Below are 18,429 nucleotides of genomic sequence, written 5' to 3'. Positions count from 1 at the left end.
CTGGCATTCATGTTGTGATCGCTACACTAAAAATCATTCATTATACTTGACAACACTGTCCTATAATTGTTGTGCATGCTACAATATTAAAGCTAGCTTAACAAAACTCAAACAAGCAACAAAACTTAACAAAACGTTAGTTCATCTGTAACATTCTACAATGCTGATATGGTATTGCCCCTCAAAAAAGATGGTCAAAATCACGTTTTATTAATTCATTCATTAATTTTCTTCTCAGCTTAGTCCCTTTATTAATCAGTGGTTACCACAGCGAATGAAACGCCATCTTATTCAGCACATGCTTTTTCACAGAGCGGATGCCCTTCCAGCTGCAACCCATTACGGGGAAACACTTTTATTCAAACACATACACTACAGACAATTTAGCTTACCCAATTCACTTATAGCACATGTCTTTGGACTTGGGGGGGGAAACCAGAGCACACAGAGGAAACCCCACAAACTCCACACAGAAATGTCAACTGATTTGAGTTGAAGCTCGAACCAACGACCTTCTTTTATTGAGGCGACAACTCTACTCACTGCGCCACCGCGCTGCCCGAATCACATCTTATGTTCTTAGTAAAACACACATTGCACAAGAATGTTTATTTTACTATTTATTTTTTACAGAAATCCATTTTGTTCAGTCTGTTAATGTCCGTATTACAGCCTTATGACAAAAAAGTTGTTTAGTCATTTAATATTTACCGTAAATTACAATATGCATATTTAGCATTTACAGAACAAAACAGACCCAGCCAATATCCAAACAAACCATATCCACAACCAACATTTTATATTGCATCCAAACCACATTAATAGTAAGGTACAGTTTAAAAATATGGAGGCTGCATTGTCAATGCTAGCAAGAGGTCAGATTCACAGATTGAATGCCTATAACGTTAAAGGAGTAGCTATATCTGAAAACTATATGCTTTTCTTTTCTTTTTTTCTGTGGAATACAAAAGGAGAAACTGCGCAAACTTTATTCTATTCTTATCTATATAATTATAAGGAACGAGGATAGGTGCTGCCAAAGGAATCAAAATATAAATAAATAATTCATGCTACGCAAAATGTTAGCATGGAGTTTAAAGATATTCACTGAAAGTTTGCAGCTCTGAAATCTTATTTGCATTCACTTACATTCTAACATGAACCATCAGGATAATTTATCCAGGGTTTGAAGTCATTTTCTCATTCCCATTTGGATTCTTGGACTGGTTATGATGCTCCATATTTGACATGTACTGTACATAAATTAATGTTTATTCATTAAACATATAAAGTGTGTAGGGTAAAAAAGTAAACCATCCTTTAAAATAAATGAATAACTAACTATTATAATAATAACAATCTCGACAACACTTTATTTTAATGGTCCATTTGAGTATTAGTACACTGTCAGCTTAATATATGTCGATACTGCTCTTTCAACAGACATTTAACTGACTATAAAAACTTTGCAAGTGCATGTCAACTAACACAAACCCTAACCCCAACTCCAACCTAACAATCTTCTTATAATCTAATGAGAATTAGTTGCAATGGAGCTTTAATTCAACAAATGGACCATCAAAGTAAAGTCTGACCAAAAATCTCCTTTTGCGTTCCACAAAATAAATAACTTGCAATCAGATTTGTAATGTCAAGCGGGTGAGAAAATGATCACAGAATTGGGTCCCTCCTTATAAGGTGACCTTAACTACTATGCACTTACATCAATATTAATACAATGTACCTACTGTTTTCATAATGCATTTCTGGTGCTCTTGATGTGGTATACGATGAGGTTAGGGACAGGTTAGGTTTATATGGGTAGGTTTAAGGTGTAACTGATGGTCAACATTACAAAAAATTACATAAATTAATTACATCCAGGTATTTAATCAATCATAAGTACAATGTAAAAACATGTATTTATACAATAAGTACATTGTAGAAAATTATTAATTTCAGTGTAGGTACATATTAGTTAAGACCACATAACAACAAAGTGGGACCCAGAATTAAAATTTTTGGGTAAAGTTGAATTGAAATCTCTGCAAGAAAAACAGCGAAAAGTGAGAAAAATAAGATTGTAAATTAGCTGCCTTTGAAAAAAGGTGTTGTGCAAACAGTCTCAATGCATAACTGAACAATGTTTATGCTTCCACCCAAGGTTTTAAATGTAACACGAGTGAAATTAAATATTAAATAAATACATTGTGAACAAAGCATCCATTCCATTCCCTGTGTTCAAGAAAATAAAATTTGCATTTCAGAAAAACAATATTTTATATGATGTGCACTGGGATTTTTTCACCGGTTAGTCATCACAACAAATTTTATAAGAAGTTATAATGTAAGAAGTTAGCGTTTTTGTTGCACGTTAAGGAATTCATCTGATAAATGGGTTACTCACATGTTCCTGTGTGTAAAAAATCTCCACCATATTTTTTTCCTGCACATCTTGTCTTTTTCACCTATTTTTTTAATTTGGCAGATTAAAATGTGAAAGGAAACATAGTTAACAGTAGGAAGGTGTGATATCCAATCACATAAGCCACTGCTCTTTCTCTTTACTGAAATGCTCCGCCCACTTCTTGGTGAGTTCCAGGTAGTGGTCTGGTTGATGGGGTTTGTAGTCCAAATACAGACGGGCCACAGTCTTTTTAGGAACAGCCCTCTCAATCTGAGTTCCTTCATGCCACTCATTAAAAGAAGTTATTGTGATGATATCAGGCCTTACTGACATTGCCGCCTGCAAAGAGGTCTCATAATATCGTCCATTCACTCTGTTGCGTGTATTATGGTTGTTCCATGGCCGGACAGCGGTATCCATATAGCCAGGTCCAGCACTGGGCACAAACAACAAGTTGTTCTTGTCACAGAAAGCCTTGATTGCTTTCCAGTTCTGGTGGGAGGATCCAAAGGAAAAGCCATTAGAAGCAAAGTAGGTGTACATGCCATCAAAACCGCCAGCCAGTATGTCTTGCTTGTGACGCTCTTCCACAATGAGGGCAATGAAGATGCCATCATAAGGAGTTCCTCGGAGACTGTGAGAGCCTCTGATGGTTAGCAGCTCAGCCCAGGTCTCAGGTGGGGTAAGGTATGAGTCGTATACATAAAAGAGTGGAAGGATCTTCCCAGTGCTGGACTTAAACCTGTAGAAAGCACCATGTGTCCCATATCTGAAAAAGATTGCAATAGTGATGTGTTTATTTACACTCAAATTATTTTTTAAACATATGTAAAGAATGTACACTAACAGTCAAATGTTAGGTATCAGTCAGATTTGTAAAAGTGTAAGCAGATTCTATTAACCAACACTGCATTTATTTGATAAATGTAAAAACTCTAATAATACAGTGGAAAGTGTGAAACCCTGAAACATTTATACCGAAATATCTATTTTCTTACTGAATGTAGATCAAAAACTAATATGTTATGTAATATACAATGCATTGGGAAAGTATTCATAGCACTTTACTTTTTCCACATTTTTTATGTTACAGCCTTATTCCAAATTTACTTATTTACATAAATCTATTTATTTATGTTACAGCCTTATTAAATTTATTTATTCCTCAAAAAAAAAAAAAAAAAAAAAAAAAAAAATATATATATATATATATATATATATATATATATATATATATATATATATATATATATATATATATATAATTATTTTTTTAAATTAAAATTATTAAAAATTAAATTAAAAATCACATGAACATAAGTATTCACAGCCTTTGCAGTGAAGCTCTATATTGAGCTCAGGTTTCCACTGATCATTCTTGAGATGTTTCAGTAGCTTAATTGGAGTTCACCTGTGGTAAAATTGATTGGACAGGATTTAATAAGGTATACACATGTCTATATAAGGCCCCAGGGTTGATAGTGCATGTCAAAGCACAAACCAAGCATGAAGACAAAAACATTGTCGGTAGACCTCCGAGGCATGATTGTCTTGAGGCACTAGGCTGGGGAAGGTTACAGAAAAAATTCTACTGCTCTGAAAGTTCCAATGAGCACAGTGTCCTCCATCATCCATAAGTGGAAGATGTTTGGAACCACCAGTACTCTTGCTGGCCGGCCATCTAAGCTGAGTGATCGGGGGAGAAGGGCCTTAGTCAGGGAGGTAATCAATAACCTGATGGTCACGCTGTCTGAGCTCTAGCATTCTTCTGTGAAGAGAGGAGAACCTTACAGATGAACAACCATCTGTGCAGCAATTCATCAATCAGGCCTGTATTGTAGAGTGGCCAGACGGAAGCCACTCCCTGCCTGGAATTTGCCAAAAGGCATCTGAAGGATTCTCAGACCATAAGAAACCAAATTCTGTGGTCTGATGAGATTAAATTTGAACTCTTTGGAGTAAATGCAAGGCAATACGTTTGGAAAAAACCAGGCACAGCTCATCAACACGCAAATACCATCCCTTCAGTGAAGCATTGTGGTGGCAGCATCATGTTGTGGGGATGTTTTTCTGAAGCAGGACTTGGAAGACTAGTTAGGATAGAGGGAAAAATTAATGCAACAATATACAGAGACATACTGAATGAAAAACTGCTTCAGAGTGCTCTTGACCTCAGGCTAGGCTGACGGTTCATTTTCCAGCAGGGCAATGACCCAAAGCACACTGACAAAATATCAATGAAGTGGTTTCACAACAACTCGGTGAATGTCTTTGAGTGGCCAAGCCAGAGCCTCTGGGGAATTCAGATTTCTCTGGGGAAATCTGAAAATGGCTATACACCGTTGATTCCCATCTAATCTGTAGAGCTTGAGAGGTACTGCAAAGAGAAATGGGCAAAAATTCCCAAACACAGGTGTGCTAAGCTTGTGGCCTGATATTCAAAAAGACTTAAGGCTGTAACTGCTGTCAAAGGTGAATCAACAAAGTATTGAGCAAAGGCTGCGAATACTTATAAACATGTGATTTTTCATTTTTTATAGATTTTTATTTTTAATAAATTTGCAACAATTTCAAAAAATCTTTTTTCACATTGTCATTATGGCGTATTGTGTGTAGAATTTTGAGGAAATAAATTAATTTTGGAATGGAACATAAAAAACTGGAAAAACTGAAGCGCTATGAATACTTTCTGGCTAGACTGTATTAGATTCTGTGAGCAGAACATAAAAAATGGTTTTAATCCCAAACTGATGGGTGGTGTACATACACTAAGGATGCATTATAATTTGAAATAATTATAAAAATATTTGTTTATCTATTCATGATTGATCAAATAAGTACAAACATAAGGAACAAAGCTGCATTAATTGATCAGAATATAGTAAAGAATCATTACAATTAAAAATTAGTTTGCATAGCTGAGTTTTCTCGTCAGCTAAATTACTTCAGGTCACATAAGTGTTTAGAAATCACTTTAGCAAACATTTCTTTTTTAAGCAATGTTTAAATCATCTCAAGACATTCTAGTAGTAGTTTTCTGACATGTTCCATTAGAGAGAGAAAAATAAATAAATAAAATAAAAGACACTAGGATGAACTATAGCAGAGTGTATTAGTTAAACTCTTTAAACTTAAGAAAAAAAAAGTTAATTTATAGATTTACTGATTAGATTTTCAAATCCAAAGTTATATACATAATAGTAATAATGAAGTGTATGCTGAGAGATTTTTGTTGATTTTAGTTTTGAACATGAGCATTACAGATCACATGCCAGTAAAGCTGTCCATATTACCTGATAGCATGGACTGTTTATAGTAAATCTACTCTATAATTATCTCAGTTTTACAATAATTTCTGTTGCTAATGAGGAACAATTCAATGATAAATATATTTGCAATATGTTCATAATCAATCAATACTGCAAAATATTACAGTCAGTAGACACTTATGATGCTTTAGTGTTTTACAGACTGCAGCCATTGTTACCATCTACTAAACCTGAGTGGGTGAGCTGCAATAGCATCAGGTCATGTTATACGTTCTGTTTCATGAATGATTAATAACAGAAAAGACCTCTATTTTTAAAACACCACTCTCTTTTTCTGTTCTCCTGACTGGATTGAATTTCACCAGCTTCTCCTGAGTTCAAAGCAAGCCAGCTTATCAGAATGAGGAAGAGCTAGACCTTCAGGTTAGCAGACAGGAGACTCTCTGATCTTTAGTGTTGGAAAAGGGACAGGTTGTATTGAGGTTTGGTATTGATGAGGTGAATCTTACGTGTCAATGATGTATTTGATGTTGTCATGCACACTGATGTCTGTCCGGCCTTTGTAGGGCTGCAGGTGAAACGCAACCTGTAAATATATATATGTATATAGTTAATAAAATATAAAATCTGCAACACCAAATCAAAAAAAGTTGCTACAGTATGAAAAATGCAAAAATAAAGCAAAAAGTGATTTCCAAATTAGCTTTGACTTGTATTTCAAGGCAGTTATTATGAACACAAACTATTTTATAATTTGTCTGGTCAACTTCATTTCAATTGTAAATATACATCCTTTCCAGCCATTCATACCTGCAACATATTTCAAGAAAAGTTGAGACGAGAGCAGTTTATGGCTAGTAATGGCTAGGCAAATTTGTTAAATAATGATGCAATTTGAAAAAGGTGATGTCAACAGGTGATTGTAATTATGATTTGGTACAAAAGCAGCATCAAAGAAAGATCTAATACTTTAGGAGAAAAGATGGACTGAGGATCGCCAGTTTGCCAACAAATATGTGACAAAATTATTGAAATGTTTAAAAAATATGTTCCTCAAAGAAAGATAGGAAGACATTTGGATATTTCACCTTCCTCAGTGCATAACAATTAAAAGATACAAGGAATCTGAAAGAATTTCAGTGTGTCAAGGACAAGAGTGCAAGCCTAAGCTGAACAATAACACTGTATCAAGAATTATTATTCATCTATGAGTTGAATGAGCTTACAACATGGGCTCAGAACTACTTTGGCAAACCTCTGTCAAGTACTACAACACATCCAGTTACATCCACAAATGTCAGTTCAAACTGTTCTATACTGAGCTCAGAGGCATCTGGGATGGACCATCACAAAACGGAAACATGTACTGTGGTCAGATGAATCAGTATTTCAGGTATTTTTGGGAGAAATGGATGCCATGTGCTCCAAACCAAGGAAAAAAATATCCAGACCAATATCTTTTGTGTCTCTTCTGCATTGTGTAAATAAATATTCACTTTGATATCTTTTAGTGATTTATTGTCTGTGAAAACAGCAAGAACAAAAAAAATTAGCGCAGATCTATTCAACCAGCCCTTGTGCACTCGCTTCTTCTTCATACACACCACAATGAATTTTCTTTTTAAGGTAACAGAGGGGGCACTCTACATGTAAAACAATAAACAAATGTTAACCCCTACCTTCCCAATAGTATTTTAATGTGGGCAAGTGGAGAGAATCATTATAACCCTGTTACACCAGCAACCAGTCCAAAAACCAGGGTCTGATATGCCATGAGGTTGTGTCAGTGCCCATGGCAAAGGTAACTTGCACTTCTGTGATGGTTTTAATAATGCTCAAAATTGGATTACATGTTTATTTAAAAAAATCACGAGGAACCTGTTTAATAATGTGCTTTTGTATTGTCTGCAATAAAATACAAGTCAAAGTAAATTTAAAAATAACTTCTTTCTTTTTTATTTGCGTTTTCCATGCTGTCCAAACTTTTATGATTTGGGGTTGTATTAATATAGTTAATAAAATATAAAACAATCATTAGCTGTTTTTAAACGTAAAGCATTTGACCATATCCCTGTTATAAACCAATACATATGATAATGATAATCTCAAAAGAAAAACATAGAAATGCGGGAATGGCATTATATTTGATGCAAAACAAACACAAGTGCCACCTTTACAATCGGTTGGACTAGGATTTTTGCTGGTGTTTATATAAAATTCTGTGGATGTAGGATGTCAGTTTTTTCAAGCTTGTGCAAGTATCTTAGCATATAAACTACTGATGTTGGGCAAGTTACAAAAAACTACAGACCTTGAGGCCACTATAATAATGCCTATAGACAAATAAAACAGCAATAATTACAAGGATATTTAACAAGTAAGCTAAACATATACACAACTGCTAAAACACAGCCTACAACACAGAACAAAAGCAAAACAGATGACATATGCTGAACATGTAAACATATGCATGGTTTTTTAGGAAATATCTGTTATCCTTTATTTTTATGAAATCTCCCAACTAACACAATAAATCTACATGCAAGTAATTTAGGCTGCTGTCAAAAATTGTGCATTTTTAGCTTCATCATTATAGTAGAAACATTTATCAGCAATCATTTATACAGCAACAGTCACACTGAGACAGGGGATAATAATGCAAATGTCATAACAGCACCCATGAAAGAAAAAAAAACATATAAAGGTAATGCTAATTAGTGAAAAATGCATATAAAGGATGTTTCTGGATAATGACCCATATTTCCAAGCATATTCAGACTAAAACTATAACTGAATGCTGTACGGTAATGCTGTGTGACCACACTTAATCCAGAGGAGAAGTGACTGAAATTGAATGTGTTTCTGTAAAACATGAAATGTTATCAATTGCTAATTTTGCACACCTGGTGACATGAAGCAGAGTTTCATCACAAACAGCTGTCAAATTTGAAAGGTTTTTCGGCTCAAATAAATGTGCAATGCTTTGTCATTGCTGGCCTACATTTACATAACACTCTTTTACGTTGCTGTTGGCAAAACAGAATGCTAGCACAGGCACTACTAAATATTTTTGTGTAGCACCATTGCATAAACAAATATAGTATTATGCTAAAGAACACACTAATTTAAGAGTCTAAATTATCATATGCATATGTTTATATGGAAAAAAACATGTCTTTCACCCAAGATGGTCCATACTGACTCCAAAGGCAGATACTGATAAGATCAGGGCCTGGTCACATGTTGATTGGTCAGTTTGAATGTCTCAGCATTTGGGGTTTGGTCACATGGTCAAGAAAGAGACAAAATAGCTGGTAAACGTTGTCTTTTCCTGGCCTGTTTTTTCCTTGTCTGCTCTTTTCCTAACCTATCTTTTCCTGGTCTGCGCTCTCCTGCTCTGCTCCTCTCCTCTTCTGGAGTCTATCTTCTACTTGCTCTCTTAGTCTCTCCCTCCCTTTGTCTCTGCTTCTACCTCTGGTAACTTTAATTTTACACTTAAGCTGGGTACAATTATTATCCTATGTTTTTTATCATTTAATATTTATCATTTTATACAGTTATTCTACAACTAATTCAGTTGTGACCATAGCAAGTTATTATCATTCAATCATTTAATTATCAAGTATTTGTGAATTACTTTTGATTTAACATCAACATTTAATTGCCCCATATTGCAATACAATACAACTACATAATATTAACGCTCTCCCACATTTTAACCTATTAATACTGCCCTTATTTCTGTTTTTTGGAATAAGATTGCAGAGGAATGGTTTGACTTGAAATGTACAGGTCTTTACCATCAACACTGATAACGTTTTAGTAATTCGGCAGAACTACAGTTTGCTGTGGCTAAACCCATTCCTACACTAACATATTTATGTAAGTCTCTACCAATGACTAAATATAAAAAAAGATATGGCAGCTAGATGAGGTCATGATTGATAATAAAGAACTACAAGTTTTCACCTTCTTCTTCTCCCACTGCTCACAGCCTTGTTTTTAATGTCCAGCTAAATCTCTTTTTTTTTAAGATTTGTACGATGAGTTACATTTTTGTTCAAGAAGAGTTTTGCGTTGGTTTATCCACAATTTAAAATGAGAATTTCTTCATTAACTTTTCATTTTTTTTTCATGTGTAGGCTATTCAAATAGTTTAAAGTTTAATCTTTTAATTTTGATAACATGTTCATTAAATTAGCATTTTCAAGCCATTTTCCCTTATAATAACAAGAAAGCTTCATATTGGATATTATGTAATACAATGCAGTTACACAATACCTTACCTAGAGCTTACGACATAATACATTCTGCCTTGAAAATGTGTTGCAACTAAAGTACAAATTTAGTTACAAACTAAGCTAGTAGTCAATAAGCCAGTTTAAGTTTAAGGAATAACTTATGAACAGCTGGTGCAACCCTACCCTGTACATTGTTAGCTTTTAGCATAATTTTTGAATTTTACTGACAAGATTTCTAATAGCCAGAAATTCTGCTGTTGACACAGTAAATAGTAATGCATTATATTAATGTGTTACAGCAACAATAATAAAATACAGTAATAGGGTATATGCAGATGGACTTTTTATTTACAGTATCCAAGTTAAAGTGTTTCCGGTGAACTTCATGCTGTTACAAAATTGCACGTTTAATGTTTGTTTTCTTCAAAAATAAATTATCTTTACACCCTGATTGATATACGATGCAAAGTGGGAATGCATAAGAGCCACTAAATTAAATTCTATTTTTCCGCACCTTGTCATTAAAATATGAAAAAAAATTTTACTTCAGTATTTTCAATAAAGTTTCTGCTCTAGCCTGCTGATCTTGATGTTGTATGTATGTGAACTTTTTTTTTTATTGTTTTACACTTGAACAACTAAATGAATGTTTAAGTCTATTTAACTGATTATATTTGAATTACATTACAACATAAATGCTGTACAAGGAACTGTATAAAATTAAAAAAAGTCACCTTTCACTGTAAGTTTATTGGTAGGGGAAAAACACTAGCTGTGCATATACTCTATTACTCCCATTCACTGGAAACCATAGCTGTAGTTCACTACATTAATGATGACTGTGTTCCTCTAGTTTCACTATGGCAAACTTTTCTAATAATAGGGATTGAAAATATTTATAATACAACACTCCTATGAGGACACTCCTGCTTTCTAATGTGTGTGAAACGTAACACATGAAATATTATTAAAACATATTATCAGAACATATTATTAAACGTACACATTCTCTGCAGAGACTAATGAAAATATGGGAAGCCACTATTGCATGCAGATAATACATGCATCAACAAATGCTACTTGTTGGCTCAGATTCTCTGGTTGGTAAGTTCAGTTAACATAACAATGTCATTAACCAATGACATGATCTGTTAAGGACATTTGATACATGCATATCCATTGTAGTCTCCTTAAATGTTTGTGTTACTTTGAATAAAATGTCTGCTAAATGAATAATGTCAGTTATGCAGTTGGTAAAATAAATAATGAAGTGCATACAAATCAGAAATACTGAACATATTTTTAAATACTTCAGCAACACCTTTGAAAAGTTGCTGACAGACGACCTTCTCATAGTCTGAGAAGCATGGTAACTTGAGAAACAGTCATGAATTCTACAGGAGAGAGACTAGATATCCACTTTAGTGACAGCGACATGTACATGGCTGATTGCACTACAGAACCCTGAGGCCCTTGAAGAAGAAAAGCCAAGCACAAACACCCACCATTTTTCCACACCGCCAATCCGGAAGGTCTTTATGAACTGTTTCCATGACAACCTGCTTTTCGGCGACACAGCTAAGTCTATCATGGACAGTTTGACATCAGACTCATAAACAAGTATTGTACATCTGTTCCACTAAAACGGTCATGAGTTTCAACATCCCACTGTTTCTTTAGTGACTGATCATGGGTGTATTCAACAACTAGTAAAAGCACTTTTCTACTTCACATATCTGCATAAACAGAAAAGTGAGAAGATGAAAAGTCAGACAGTGCTACCTATCTGAACAAAGTCTGTCTCTGCTTTACTTTGTGTTATACCTGATATATGACAAGGAACATGATCTGCTGAATTGTGAATTTGTTCTGACACATTATGCAAATCAGAAGTTTCAATTCCCTGTTGTAATCTCTTATGCACTGCCATCTTAGCTGAAAATGTGTCTTTAAGAAACATGTTTTAAACATGAAATGCAAATTTACTATTCATCCTTCAGAAAAAAGACTGATTGATGGTTGGAAAGAAATCAACCCAGAGACAAAACTACTGATAAATCCTGTGTCATTTGAATGGCTGAATGTTTCTGTACAGAATGAACCATGGCCTTGAGGAGTTATAAGATATAGCGGTTATTGTCTAGGCTCTGGAGTGACGTCAATCCACTCAACCAGACTCAAATTAAAATATATACTAGATTGCACAGAAAATCTTTCTCAAAACCAAGAAAGAAGAACACAAACAGTACACAAATTAATCAACAAACTAGCTGACATACAGTTTACCCAAAGGATCAACTGCAGACATGCATAGTGTGAACAGATTCATTAAGGTTTTCTGGAGGGCAGGCTTCTTCAACTGTACCATTAAGGTGCTCCCAGGTTCAGTGTTTTTTCCCTTTCTTTTGCCAACATTCACATTTAACAATCAACCAGACAACTCCATAGTCTCACCCACACTGCCACCATTATTGACAGTTTACTGCAGGGGTGTCCAAAGTTGGTCCTGGAGGGCCGGTGTCCTGCTGACTTTAGCTCCAACTTGCTTCAACACACCGGCCAGGAAGTTTCCAGTATACCTAGTAAGTGCTTGATTAGCTTGTTTATGTGTGTTTGATTAGGGTTGTAGCTAAACTATACAGGACACTGGCCCTCTAGGACAGAGTGTGGACACCCCTGGTTTACTGTTTGCAGCATCACCCTAATCTCAGCCTCACTCATGTTTGTTGAAGGTTTCGATTTAACATTTTGGTAAAATAACAATATAAAATTAAGAAGATATGTTGGAAAATAATGCTTTACAGGGTGGTCATAATCCAGGCATTAATATTATCATATGGAAAATGTATATTTTGTAATTAAATAAGAATAAGAAAAGGTGAAAAAGTACTATTTTCTACACCAAAAAGTCAAAGTCAAAAGTAAAACAAATGAACAACTGCTTAATTGCTTCATACACATACTGTAGATCCAGCAGCCATGCTAAAGTGTGAAATTACACTGGTAAGACTGGCAATAAACAAAAGCAATTAATTCTGCCAAATAAAGACTAGAGCTATTCGTACCAGAGAAATGAAGCAGTCCATTTGACGGGCAGTTTTGCTTTTTTACCTTATTCCAATGGGACTTTTACTGCTTCACATGGAAGATAGTGTTAAAAGGACTAAACAGTGCTGCCATCTATATTAATTATTTATATATTTATAGGCATGAAAACAATTACTGATGCACAACTGAACATGAAAATTTTTAATCATTTTAATAATCTAAGTTTTTGTAACTGTAATGGTCTTTTAGTGGGTTTTCAAACTTGATCAGTTATATCAGTTATATCATGATCGTTTAAAGAAACTCCATGAGTGTTTGGTTGTGAGAAGGAAGGTCATTTTTATAAAGCTAATCTAGCCAAATCATGGATCTTTTTTGTTGAAAATAACTGTATTTGAACTGTGGTAATTTGTCATTAAGATGCTTACATCTGCTGATAAACATTATCATATTTAACATATCATATTTAACATAAAGCCAGAGTGCCCAGCAATGTAAATCTTGTAAATCACAAGAAGTAAAGACATTTGCTTGATTATACTCCACTGGCCAAGCAGCCTTTGCAATGCAACTAGAAACATTTATGAATGTGTACAAACAACTGCTATTGTTGTTAACCGCCTTTAATATGTTCAAAAAACATTTAATCTGGTTTATAGAGAATCAGACATGTCATCATTCCTATTAGAATGAAACTAGCATGTTTCCATTTGTACCTACCATCTTAATGATTTGTTGTTTAAATGTGTTTCAACTATGTTTTATCTCTATTACAAAAAGTTGGTGTTTAAGTTTATTTTGTATATATTAATTTGTTATTAACATCTACATAGCTATATATATATATTTTAGTAATTCTTAACTATGTTTGATTGATTGTATAATACTTGTATTGTTTTCTTTTACGTTGTTTAGGGACAACAGATGAAAAATAGCCTTCTGGCTAATTCTGGTACATTTGCAGAAATGCTAATGTACACTGTCCCTGCCAAATAAACTAACAAATAAATAAATACATTTATAAATTGTTTGCTAGTTACAACCCAATTTGCTTTTTTAAAATGCTGCCCCTTATTTTTGTTAAGACTTAAAACGACATCTGTGCTACAGAAGGCCATGCTTTGTTTACCCTAAACAGAGCATGTGAACAAATACAGAATTCATGGACTTCCACTGAATGTAAACCTGACTTATACAAACACCACATTTGAAAAGAATTACCTTCAAAATGACTGAGCAAAGCATACACTAACTGTATTATTGCAAGCAAGGTGGTACAGACTTGCTTCTCTCGACAACAAGGGATAATCAAACATGATGAACAAAAAGACTGAGCTCAACTCATCCAATAAAAATGGTAAACACATCTATAGTAACAGTGATTGATCATAGGCACAAACCTTTTAGTTATAGCAACAAACAAATAAAAGATGTTCAGTTCCCTGAGTCACTAATATTTATAATAAGCACATATTTTGTGGCATAACATAAAACTCAGGCTATAAATCTGAAGGGATGATTCTACCTTCAGATCTTTTGATCCTTTGCTGTGTTATACATGTATATACTGTTCACCAAAAAAATGATCCAAAACAGTCTACTTTTTTCTTGGACTGAAAACATCCACAATTTGATGAATGCACATATACAAAAAGGTCTGGTCCACATTGACTATCCTAGGATTCTTTTATTTTTCTTTTATTTTTATTTTTTTACCAAATTATGGAATTAAGATGCCTACATTCTTGAAAAAATGTATTTTAAGATCAACACAAGCGCACATATCATTGCATTACCAACAGCAGTTATCTTAGGAAAGGGGTGACCAAACTGCATATTTTAGTTCCAACCCCAATTAAACACACCTGAACCAGCTAATTAAGCTCTTTCCAGGTATACTTGAAACTTCCAGGCTGGTGAGTTGGAAGAAGTTGGAGCTAAACTATGCAGGACACCAGCCCTCCAGGACTGAGTTTGGACACCCCTTTCTTAGGGGGATTACAATTAGGGTTTGTTCCTTTAAAGAATCTGCACATAGCTATTTAATGAGCAGTTAACTTTATTTTTGTCCAGCTCAGTTCATAGTTCAAGATCTGCTTCTTACAAACTCAATCCTCACAAATGCTGTGGTTTAGGTCTGTAATATGCTTTAAAATATTCAAATTCACATTTGCATGAATTCCATTTTTACAAAAAATGTCATGTTTGAAAAACTGAAAGCCTTTAAAAGTGTTTACATTTACCAAAACATTAATTAATTTCCCTTCGGCTTAGTCCCTTATTTATCATGGGAATGAACCGCCAACTATTCCAGCATATGTTTTACGCAGCAGATGCTCTTTCATCTAAAACATAGTACTGAGAAACACCCATACACTCTCTCATTCACACGTGCACTCATACACTACATCTAATTTAGTTTACCCAATTCATCTACACTACATGTCTTTGGATTTCGGGGGTAACCGAGCACCCAGAGGAAACCCACGCAAACACAGGGAGAACACTAAGAACTCCATTACCAAAACAGTCTGTATATAAAACACTTACAAAGATATGTAACCTGTATCTCTTTGCTTGCATGTTAGGTGACAATCAACTGAAATCAGACAACTGTGAACATATGGACAACAATGTGTTGTTAAATTACTAAATAGGGTCTTTAATGTGAATGTGTTGTTTAAGTGGTTTGAAATTGATCTATGGTGCTGCATCTGTTAGGGGTAGATATGGCCAATGAAGACCATTTAAGGGCACTGCCCCATTGTCAAACTGTTTATACCTAAATGTACATGTTTTGCACTTTTATTTCCAGCAGTATATATATATATATATATATATATATATATATATATATATATATATATATATATATATATATATATATATATTTGAGTCAGAATTATTAGCCCCCCTTTGAATTTTTTTTTCTTTTTTAAATATTTTCTAAACGATGTTAAACAGAGCAAGGAAATCTTCACAGTATGTCTGATAATATTTTTTCTTCTGGAGAAAGCTTTATTTGTTTTGTTTCGGCTAGAATAAAAACAGTTTTTAATTTTTAAAAAAACCTTTTAGGGGCAAAATTATTAGTCCCTTTAAGCAAATTTTTTTCTCGATTGTCCACAGAACAAACCATCGTTATACAATAATTTGCCTAATTACCCTGACCTGCCTAGTTAACCATATTAATTTAGTTAAGCCTTTAAATGTCACTTTAAGTTGTAGAGAAGTGTCTTGAAAAAGATCTTGTAAAATATTATTTACCGTCATCATGGCAAAGATAAAATAAATCAGTTATTAGAAATAAGTTATTAAACTAATATGTTCAGAAATGTGTTGAAAAAAATCTTCTCTCCAATAAACAGAAATTGGGGAAAAAAATGAAACAGGGTGGCAAATAATTCAGGGGGCTAATAATTCTGACTTCAACTATATATATATATATATATATATATATATATATATATATATATATATATATATATATATATATATATATATATATATATATAATAATAATAACAATAAAAATAGTTTTTGTAAGAGGAGATAAGTTCTCTCACCAGTTACCTTGATACTGTGTTTATGGGCAGCATCCATTACAGCAGGCACTAGATCCTCTGAGGGTTTGCCATGTTCATCTGCCACACCAGGTGGGTACCAGGACAAGACCACCACACCTGGCATCAGAAGTGTAAATACATTCTTCATTTTAAACCTTGAATTTTAAGGATGAACTATCATCATCATCATCACTAAAGCAGAACTCATCAAATTGTATTTTGACCAAAAAAACCTGCAGCTGCAGCTTCGATTTGTGCCATGTGAGATTCAATGACTTCTGGATCTCTGGAGCTGTAGGGTCCAAGTTCAGGATAATAACTGGACGCAATGTCATCCGGAGGATTGTGTCTTCCTTTAGGGTGACTGGCTGCTATTTTGGGGTCCCAGTGTGGTACCAATACGTGGTCCCAGTGTATATAACTACTGTCCATCTGTGGTGAGCCATACCATAAATAATAGAATATGTGAATGTCATAGAATATGCTGTGATCAGGACCAGAGTTGGAGAACACGATCTTGGTGTCACTGTGCAAACCACCATTTTGACCTGCTGATTCTATTAAATGATTGGGTCTCTGTTCCATTCGCTCTCCAACCAAAGGCATCAGCTCCATTCCTGGTGCAAGATCTGAGAAACCATCAGTGGGCTTAAGTGTTCTTAGGCCCATCATAGTGCCAAAAATGAACAGAGTGAACAATAACAAAGCCACGCACGCTTTTCTGCGTAACCTGTTCATGGCCGCTGTCCCTGGTCCTGGAAAAAGCAGTCCAAATAGAGGTTAAAACGGTCGAGGCCTCCAAAAGTGGCTTGTGAATTTCTTGTGTTCCATTTCGCCCCCTATAAGTCTTAGCGTTTGACACTCTGGATTGGTCGCTTATTGGTCTCTGCTAAGAACCCATTATTTTTTCATACATTAGCAAATTAAGAAGATTCTGAAAAATAACTACATCCGATGAGGACATTAAACTGATTCCCATCATTCCACATTATTTATCAATGTATATTCACAACTGAGCAGTACATATTAACAAATTAACAATGCACAAGCATATGCTTTGATAAGTCGCACACGCCCGTTTGAATCCGACGCAGATATCCAAGCACTCATGCCTTTATCACAAGCATCAATACATCCGTCTCCATCGTTTACTTTGTGCTGCTTCCCACTCGCAAAACTGAAGGCTGGTTTCCCTCTCCTGTTGTGATACATACGCGTGAACCTTTCCTCAATCCCTCTCCGCAGTACAAAACACTTTCACATCATATGCACCGGCTATGTGAAAGCATCGGCTGATTTCCGAGCCTCTGTCGCCAGTGTGCTCATGATAAATCATCTCTTGTTACTGGAAGGTGGAGTCTTGTGGGTTTGTCACCATGCACGCATGCTCGCGCAGGCACACTGGCTGTGTTCGCAATGGCGTGATGCTTACTGTATACTAAATAGCACAGACTCAATGTGCATACTATTCGCTTAAAAATATATGCAATATGCATTTCAGTTAGCATACCAGTAAGTAGCATAATGTAAATATTCCATTACACTTTGGTAAAGATGTTGGTCATCTACTATCATAGTTGTTATTTTATTGATATGAGTAGGAAAATATGTTGTTTATTATTATTTTTTCTTTCTCTCTTTAATATTTAATTATTAATCTTGTCTTATAAATTTAAATTCACAGATAATAGATTAGGTGTGCAAAATTATTTTTGTTCCGATCGTATTTCAAATATACAACTGATTCGAACTCATCAACCGTTTCAGCAGTTATTTTTTTCCAAGAGGTTCTCAAAAACAACAGTCAAATTATTTATATTATTTAAAACGTTTAATGATAACATTTAGCGCACTGCAATGACATCTAGCGGAAAACAAAGCATTACACGTCTGTTTTT

The 18,429-nt window shown here is 34.5% G+C and overlaps 1 protein-coding gene across 2 annotated transcripts; it reads right to left on the bottom strand.

The window, feature by feature from the left end:
- Positions 1–598: 598 nt before the first annotated feature.
- maneal (mannosidase endo-alpha like) lies at positions 599–17,878 on the bottom strand. Of its 2 annotated transcripts, NM_001045114.2 has the most exon segments (4): positions 599–3,176; positions 6,186–6,262; positions 16,539–16,648; positions 16,765–17,878. In NM_001045114.2, coding segments are annotated over 4 exon segments (1,329 nt in total). In that variant the 5' UTR covers positions 17,270–17,878; the 3' UTR covers positions 599–2,539.
- Positions 17,879–18,429: the final 551 nt, after the last annotated feature.

The sequence above is a fragment of the Danio rerio genome, chromosome 19, assembly GCF_052040795.2.
Source record: "Danio rerio strain M-AB ecotype USA chromosome 19, GRCz13ab, whole genome shotgun sequence".
In the NCBI taxonomy this organism is placed as follows: domain Eukaryota; kingdom Metazoa; phylum Chordata; class Actinopteri; order Cypriniformes; family Danionidae; genus Danio; species Danio rerio.
The sequence above is the reverse complement of the archived record's forward strand: the minus strand, read 5'-3'. Positions and strand labels throughout refer to the sequence as shown.

Coding starts and splice junctions, on each gene's coding strand:
- maneal (XM_087294741.2), bottom strand. Junction 3,177..6,185: donor ATCAAATACATCATTGACAC/GTAAGATTCACC, acceptor AATCTTTTTCAG/ATATGGGACACATGGTGCTT.